Source organism: Diadema antillarum, unplaced genomic scaffold, assembly GCF_040938485.1.
Source record: "Diadema antillarum isolate AM-2024a unplaced genomic scaffold, OU_Dant_1.0 seq00001011_RagTag, whole genome shotgun sequence".
Lineage (NCBI taxonomy): Eukaryota > Metazoa > Echinodermata > Echinoidea > Diadematoida > Diadematidae > Diadema > Diadema antillarum.
The window spans coordinates 499,981-509,392 of NW_027271847.1; the positions used below are offsets into that span (position 1 = coordinate 499,981).

General features: G+C 35.0%; 1 protein-coding gene across 1 annotated transcript; it reads right to left on the reverse strand.

The window, feature by feature from the left end:
* Positions 1 to 1,552: 1,552 nt before the first annotated feature.
* Positions 1,553 to 5,332, reverse strand: LOC139742648 (uncharacterized). The gene is made up of 4 exons (XM_071653175.1): positions 5,274 to 5,332; positions 4,389 to 4,568; positions 3,806 to 3,993; positions 1,553 to 3,064 (listed from the first exon to the last, which is right to left on the reverse strand). Exons 2-4 carry the CDS (start codon positions 4,532 to 4,534, stop codon positions 3,003 to 3,005), a joined length of 396 nt encoding a protein of 131 aa, XP_071509276.1. The 5' UTR covers positions 4,535 to 4,568; positions 5,274 to 5,332; the 3' UTR covers positions 1,553 to 3,002.
* Between the last annotated feature and the right edge of the window lie 4,080 nt (positions 5,333 to 9,412).

Here is a 9,412-nt window from a genome sequence, read left to right on the forward strand (position 1 = left end):
ATTTTTTTTTTTTGGGGGGGTGGGGGTGGGAGGAGGTCTTATATATGATAATCACTAGCAGAACTTTTATTAAATCGATAACCCCTTATGTATAATATAATAAAGCGTAGCCCAAATTTCCGTTGGTCGCTATGATACTAAAAACCTATAGCTTTGTGAAGTAGAAACAAGGCCATGTGTTATATATTAAGGCAACATTTCGTGACTTTTCGAACGGAGTAATAACCATGATAATGGTACGATAATGGTAATAATTTCCATAATATTAACTGCTATAATGATGATAATAATCATGAATCACCATAATTATTTATACTAATGTTAATAATTGCAGCAATAATATTACAGTAATAAGAATGATGAAAATGACTATGATGTAAACCTGTTCGTATATTTACTAACACGACCTTTTACTAACAAATCCTTATATTGTTTAAGAGATTGAAAAGAATGAAACAAAAAAGATCTAGTGTTCTTAAAAGTGTACTCGAACATTATCAAAATTATGTTTGCTTCGTCAAGGCATTATGGCACCATGCCTCAATCCTTTTGGAAGACAATTAAAGACAAAACAAATTTGTCGATGTGACAAAATTTGTCGATAGTATACACAAAAATGGAATTCATTTCAGAAATGACTTAATGAACTGATGAAATGAAGATGTCAATAGTGCGACATTGCTTACGTTATAGCATCGGGTAAGCAATCCTACAATCCAGGAAATGTAAGTACTAGAAAAACCACGAGCTCCACAGAACTAAGCTCATAAAGGAGCGGGCAGATATTATTTACGCATAATGTTGGTCGCATTATCTTTTATTCGCGCTTTCAAATCTTGCTCCACAGGCTGCGTTTCTTAGATAATGTCTCCATGTCTTTTAAGTCCGCCTATAAAGTATTCTAAAATACAACTGTCACTAAAGATGTCTCAATTCTTTCTCAGTTTTCTCTGATTTATGTAGACAACCTCGATGTACTATTATATTTAGTGTGTTAAGTTTCTTTATTTATACGTCTTTGATTTGCCTATTTTGTGTGTGAGTGAATGTGTGTATGTGCGTGTGTGTGTGTGTGTGTGTTGGTGTGTGTGTCTGTGTGTCTGTGAGTCTGTGTACGTACCTCTGTAAATAATGTTTTTCGTTCGTTATGTCTGTAAAGATGACATTCTTTCTTTCCATCATGTATGTCCATGGTGTATGCCTAGTGGTCACTTGACCCTATCAAGCAAAACTTGCATGAGACTTATTTCTATATACCGAAAATGATATTCTGCTTCACTCCCCTCACACACAAACACGAACACACACACACACACACACACACACACATACACACATACAATGGTCAGAGAAAAGTGTTCTCATGAAAGGATTTACTTGAAAGATATTTCCAATCAAAATCATCACCACACAAACCACCTAACAAAGAACACACCATCCACTCTTTAGCCAAACATACACATATTTTTCTATTAGATAAAAAAAAATAATTTCTCTCTGATATCAAATCCATAAACATAACTTCAACAATCTTTCCATTTTTCATCACTTTAATGATCATTGATCCATATGATCAACAGTGTATCTTGAATATAACAGGTAAATGTACCCAGTGACATATTTTGCGCAGTCTCCTTCACAACATTTCAGCGTCGAAGAATATGAACTTCGTGCAATTGTCTACGTTCATATTCTATGGTTTTATGTCATGGGAATGGGGAGATAATCAACGATCTTTGGTCTTGATTCTGAAACAATGATGAATATGAAATACTAACATTTACACACTGAATATATACACTAATTACATCACTTTTAGTATTTACATCCCATTCTTCAAAGATCGGCAAAAATTAATACGGCTGTCAAAGCAAAACAACCATCGATCACGGTGGAATACCTGACATCAAAATAATATCAGACAATATATTAATTGTATACGACCACACCAAATACGTCATTTTGTACACATGCATGCATACGATGAATGCATACAAACATGAATACATACCATATTTTTCTTAGGCGTAGTGTAAATTTCAGATTTAAAAAAAAACGCGAGTTATTAAGATCTAAAATCTACGAGATTACCTTCTTCATTATGTGCATGCGGGACGTGATATATGCACTCATTCATCACCATTATGATGATAATGTTGTCAATTATGATGAACAGTAGATTTTACCATTGTGTTGATGCAGTTAGATTTCACCTTGCTTTTGATATTTAATATTACTGGCCAAACTACATAATGTTGAACATCATCTAATACAGTTAAGGGTTGATGCTCTCCTTGCCTACAATACTTCTATTACATCCAGACAATATTCCGGGAACAGAAGCAATTTCAACCGGCGCACAATAGTCTGTCATTTAAGGCTCAATCTTCACTCAATTACTAATGAATATTTAGATTCTCTTCGTACATAGATTTTTCCACAAAGTACATGAAAATGACTCCATCACAAAACAGTGTGTATTCATCAGAAGATTAAATGAACAGAGGTATATACAAGGCTTTATCACACTGACCTCATAACATGAAGTTAATAATGCCCATTTGTTTGGAAGTCAGCGTTAGATATTTATGTACATCCATACAATCAAAAGAAATACTATACACATGAAATGTTCGTGCTGAATAATAGTGACTCTCTTCAATGAATCAAGACAAACAATAAATACATAAATACACTAATTGTACATATTTCACATTGTTAATTGCATAGTAAAAATCCCAACAGATTCAACCGATATTAGATTGAAAGGCCTCAAATTGTCAGCCCTATGTGGTAAAATCATAATGTAGCGACCCTCTCCAGGAAAAGAATCAGTCCAAAGGTTGAAGATGAAGATGTTATAAGTTTCACTCCTAAGGCGGTTTGCCTAAATTCCTTGAGCGAATCAATATTATTCAGTGAATACTCAAAAGTCTCCAAGAAGTAAAGCTATTCTCCCACATAGCTGCTGCTGCGTCGTGCATGTTCAGACGGTGAAATCTTCACTCGTAAATCAGTCTCACTGGTACTTCAGCAAACTCTACTATTGAGATCATCTCGTCACCTGCATGTTTGAAAAATAAAAGTCGCAAATACTCAGTTTAATTTGTTGCATACATAAAACGCCAATCAACATAATAAAAACAGGAAGTAGCTATATTTTTCATTTAAACTTATTCCCGTCTTTCTCAATAGAAAAAGTAAATGCATTCATCAAATGTGAAAAAAAATAATATTGCGAGTGATAACCATCATTGATGCACAATAGCACATCATATTGGGTGAATCGTTCGCCGTTCTAATAGAACACTAATGTGCGCATATGTATGTTTTGCTTTAAAGTGAATAAAAAAGGGTTTTAGGTATTTCTTTTAGATAATTGCCCTTCTATTTTTCATTTTAAAAAGACGCCGTAAAATGTTTATGCTTAGATTAATGCCATTTGTTTAGAGCTGAAAATTTGAATATTCTAGTAGTCATTATGTATGTTGTATTTTTAATCATGTTTTATCATGCATTGCATCATCATTTAGCTTTTGGGCTACTGTTTTGCATGTTGTTTCTTTTTTTTTAGTGAACCGTTAATCAATCAATTACAGCGTTAAATCAAGAGAGTAAACATCAATAAGGAAACATTACAATAGTAAAACATTGTAAATAAGGATTATAAAAGCCAGCAAAATGCTATGTTCAAGAAAAATGAAAGATAATCGGGTTCGTGGCATGCTTGGAAAATTATTCAGACATTTGTTTTGTCACTAACCCCCAATGATGTACATTGACCGGACATTGGTTATTGGCTTACCGTCTGTGTCATGTTCGGTGATTAAAGCCCAGAAGTCACTCAGTTTGCCGCCCTCTAACGACCACTCTACAACACCAACCATGTCGTCGTTGTCAAGATCGATTCGTGAGAAGACCTCTTCCCTTTCAATATCATCGACAGGGGGCTGTGTGACATCAAGAGCTTCTTCTTGCACCGACCGACGGAGCCTGAAAAAAAAGGTACAAGTAAAAGGATGAATGACAAAGTCAAGATGGCACTATTGGATATATTTGATTATAGGTTGAGTTGAATCGGGGAATTGGAAGGGGCATTTAAAATCATCGAAGAAGGTGACACCTTATAAGCATGAAGCTATTTCGACAAACCGGAAAGCAACTGGATAATTTTCTGTGACATTAGATAATGTAAATTATTTTTATGTATACTTTGAAGTGCAATTAAAAGATCAACAATTAAGTTTTATTATCATTCACAATCTTGTTCTTCTAATTGCCACATTGACGGTTAAAAAGTAATGTACTGAGACATAAAGAATTGTCCATAGGCCCGATATACATGTAAATGGATGAGTTGAGGAAATTATGTTGTGGTCTGAACTTACCGCATTCTGGCCTGCCTCACTGGCACTTCGACATGACCTTCCTTGTATTTGGGGGCGCTCTTAGTCTTTCGATCGCAGGCTTCGGAGCAGGCGATCGCCCCAATGACGAGGAGCAGAAATGTAGCGTGTCCAATATTACAATGCATTCTGATGATCTGCTAGTGTTTCCGATGGACGTACCTGCATAGGTAAGGAATACGGGGGGCGCATGATTATTATAAAGAAAACATTTTGTCTTTAGATATTCTTAGGTATTTCAGCTATAACAGTTCAAAATATCAACCTCTTCATTTTCTTAAAATCTTAAGTTCACTGATATAGGGAAATCCAGTATTCTCAGCCTTAATTCTAAACTTTGTTTAACACCTTTTGATTAAAATGATCAAACAACTTGTGTACAAGATTGATTTAAACAAAATGCAGTTGTAACAAACATTTAAAGTTTGTGACATGACCTGTCAATAATGTATTGGAATCAAACAAGGGGAGCGTTTGCCAAAATTTGATGAAAAGAAAAAAAAAAGTCATGGATTATAAAGTCGATATGGCAGTCCATCCATAAGATGACTAAAGCTAGGAACAACTTACATTAATGTAAATGTGCGTATGATTTATTGAAAGTTTTAGATTACTTTCTCAAAAAGCAGCAATAAAATTCTCACGGTAGAAACAACATGAATAAACAAACCATTTAGACATTCTCGCAGAAAAACTAAATAATCATTTTCCTTATTCTATCCTGCTGTCTTGATCTCACGTTATGAACATGCGACATCTCTTTAACAACTCTCTTCTTCTATGTAGTGTAATCATTGCAGAATCATATAAAAAAGAACAAAAAGAAAAAGGCAAAGCAAGCGATAGGAAGGTAAAACAAAATCTTACCTCAAAAAGTAAGCCTTGCAAAGCGTTTGTGCTTCAGGGATGATGAGTTGATGCTTGAGTTGGGACTGAATGTGCCGATCAGCTGGAAGGTACTAACATTTATACACTACCAAAGAGGACACGCATGCGCAGTTTTTGTTTGACGTAGGCTTCTATTTCCTTTAACTCTTGCCACAGTGAAAGGATACGGAATGGGATTTCCCCAAAAAAAAGCCAAACATAGAGAATTACTGCTATGCTCAGCCGGGTTTTTTTTTCGGTAGTTGAAAAAAAAAGGAGGAAAAGTACAGGTCATGGTAATATCGGTTCCAACATCAACTCTCTCAGTGCAAAAGGAGGAGAATATCATGGTACATCATTAATCTTCCTTTAGGATACAAACAAAAGTTTGAAAATTATCTGACAAGGTTTCTTGGTGAATAGGGACTAATAGAGAGATTCAGAAAAGTAAAAAAGATACCTTGCTACATCTTTCCACGACCTCATGCATGTCTATGATAACTAGAGTCTCCCTTCCCCTTCCCCTAAAGAGAAATACAATAATGAAATAAAAGAAGAACGATGAATAACATAGTTCTTGCATGTTTCATATGGAACTAGTTTAGTTTTGTTCTTTCCGCATGTTAATGTTATATCATTTACCATTTGCAGATGAAACAAAAACCCAATTTTAGTGCATCAAAAGAGTTCTAAAATGTGAGTTATGCATATAAACAACCCATGCAAATATGTTAATCAGTATGATCCGAGAAGTATTGTTAAAGGGGATGGCTAGTAACTGATCAGTGGGAATCAGTGGGAATGCTGGGGGATGATTGTTCCAATCCGTGTGGGATTCATTTAAGAGTACATTATATATCTGTTGTTGTGTGAAAGTTATTTGTTTCAGAATGGTCTCATATTTAAGTAATGTACAGTTTAATGTTTCCAGGTTAGCATGACTGTACAGTGACGGGGCGATCGTTAACGATTTACTACACATTACGTGAATATGAGGCAAATACTTTTCACACAACAATAGATACATAATATACTCTGAAATGAATCCCACAAGGGTTGGAACAACCATCCCCCAGCATTCCCACTGATTCCCACTGATCAGTTACTAGCCATCAATTTAAATATACAAAATGTGAACGATAGTTATAATAAAATCGTGATACAACTGACTTACACTTATGCATCAATAAATCTCTGCTCTCAACGGTAAACAATACCTTTAAACACATTTGCACACACACACACACACACAAAAACACACACTCACACATAGACTGAAACAGACGAATGGTTCGCCAGAGGTGTCCACCATTGCATGGTCAGCAAACAGTGTCAACTCAGTGGTTCCATGGCATTTCATCCTGCAACAATATTGTTCCCGTGAAATATCTGAGAAATGTTTAAGCCAAACATAAATTCTACTTACAAACATAACCGTAATCATAATCCTCATTTAAAGCTAAATCGTAAACCCTGATCAAAATCCTAACCAAGATCCTGAGAGAAAATGAGCAATTGTCGCAGGAGCTAATGTCGTGTTATCCAACTCGGCACACCGTTCTGAGAAATAGGAAAATGAATGAGTAATTAGGTCCTACGATCCAACCAAGTACGTTCACATTTTTATGGCATGAACATCGCATTTTAGAAATCGAGGTTCGATTGAATACAGGAATGAATGAATGAATGAATGAATGAATGAATGAATGTATGAATGACTGAATGGATGCCTGAATGAGTGAATATATAATTATTAATGAATGAATGAATGAATGAATGAATGAATGAATGAATAATGAATGGATGAATTAGTGAGTGAATGTATGAATGAATCAATGAATCAATGAATAAATGAATGAATCAATCAATCAATCAATCAATCAATCAATCAATCAATAAGTGAATGAGTGAGTGAATGAATGAGTGAATTATTTCAGTTTTACGAAATACATTCTTGGATGAAGTGCGCATGTGTTGGCAAAAACTGCTTAGAGCACAAACGTCATCTCATGCTATAGTGGGCCTGCTTTGTTTGGTAGAATCAGTAAAAATAAAAATCAAGTATAATCTTAGAATTTAGAATCCTGAAAGAAGAGAAATGCATCCATATCTTGACTCAAGTGTGCAGACTCATATCCAGTCCCTTTGCCAAGACATCGGAGCACCACACTACCTCATTTAAAAACAATTAGTATCCATATCATAATCAAATTAGACGGATGTCACAGACTGGGAACAGCTCAAGGTCGAATGTTCAAAGCCACTTGAAAAGGTAATGTAAGCTGGTAATGTAAACTAGCGCAATGCCATTATTAAAAAGGGGACAAACTTTAGATTGCGTGCTAGTCCAGGAAACGGATGTTCAAAAAGTGAACCTGCGTAGTAAGTCCTAACGTTTTAACTATTAACGAGTTTTCGAGGGCAGGGAATCATAAAGAAGGGGAAAGTGTCGCCCTTTCGGAGTGCGTTCCTGGTTGAAAGAATGAAATGACTGTGTAATTTACACTGTTTCAACTTTGCAGGTTTTTAATGTGTAATCTTATTGTTTTCCGTGAACAGAATATATTGTTTACCAACTAAAAATAATGAGAATCAAGTATACCAGAGGTCTATAATTGGTCTATGTGAAGATTGGGAAAATAATTTATGATTTTAAAACCCCAACAGTCTATTAATGTTGACCTTATAGAAAGTAAAGTACTTCAACGCTTTCACTGGGCTACCGTGTCATAATCTGACTTTTACCTTGGGCATTGTTGGGGTACATGAAGGACGCGTCAGGGATCCAAATGGATTTTCACCTTGATTTTTTTTTTTTTTTTTTGTCTCTGTGGGATTCGACGGGGAATATCCCTGAATGGTATCAGGCAAATACAGGGAAAATTGCGAGAAATTATAGTTTTTGGTTGACAAATCAATGGAAAATCCCTGATTTAGTGGCTTGATGTGTTAGATATGCCCTCTGGATAATATAGATGATGACTTAATTATAATTTTTGGTTGACAAATCAATGGAAAATTCCTGATTTAGTGGCTTGATGTGTTAGATATGCCCTCTGGATAATATAGATGATGACTTAAATTCATGTATTAGTGTATACTGCATTTTATTTCCTATATGAATTTGTCATTATCGAAGCAATACATTCAAAGATGTGTAATTCACGATGTCGCAAGTTTGCTTTCAATTATTTCACCTCATTGTCTTCTGTGAGCATACTGCATTATATACCAATAAAAAATTATGAGAATCAGGTAATATACCAGAGGTCTATCTCATCATAAGGGCAATAATGAAAATACTTTCTGATTTAAAAAGAATACCAGAAAAGCCTTCATACAGTATGACATCGATTTCGTCAATCCAATATAACTTCACGTTTTTCCCCCTTATCACCATTATTATCACTGTCATTATTACTATTTTCATTAAGAAAACAAACATCACTATCATCACCATTTCAAAGTGATTCTTGTTACCTCTGGCATAATCACCATCAATGTGACATCGAACAAATCGATAAAACCAGGAATGACGATCTGTGTATATAATCTCAATCTCAAATACACCATGTTTAGATTTTTTTCGACCTTGTAAATACATAACTAATAAAGAATTCTACAAAGGAGTACCAGACAAAACGGTCATTACATGGCAATTATTCCTTCGTTTGCATGTCTCTTGATATAGTCGGTTTGGAAATCAGTGTCCTTCCCTTATGATAAAAGGTAAAAGTCAGGCAAAAGAAAAAAAAACATTTCTTCTTCTTTTTGTTTTGTTATATAAGAGATCGGCCTTTTTTGAGCCAAGGGCATTACTTGCCGGAAATGAAGAGTCTGCTTATATTTTTGGTCTTTTAAGACATGCAAGAAATAAGCCTAGAATCCATCGTTTACGGAAGAAAACTATAGAACTTCCCACTTCCTCGATTAAAATCAAGCAGAAGGAAAATCAATATACATGGCATCTACCGACAATGACTGTGCAACTTTTGGCGCCCCTCAAGGTCACAAGGAAACAGACCCAAGATTTTGACGATGGAAGAATTTAATTCATCTCAAAATTCTGAACGATGCGTGATATTGTAATATCGTGATATGGCGAAATCTTAATCGGCTGGTATGTTGTTTTATCTAAA

Excerpts from the sequence above, each read along its gene's own strand:
- LOC139742648 (XM_071653175.1), bottom strand. The coding sequence starts at position 4,534 with ATGCATTGTAATATTGGACACGCTACATTTCTGCTCCTCGTCATTGGG. Across the intron at positions 3,994-4,388 it reads GTGAGGCAGGCCAGAATGCG|GCTCCGTCGGTCGGTGCAAG; the intron begins GTAAGTTCAGAC and ends CTTTTTTTTCAG. Across the intron at positions 3,065-3,805 it reads CACCGAACATGACACAGACG|GTGACGAGATGATCTCAATA; the intron begins GTAAGCCAATAA and ends TCAAACATGCAG.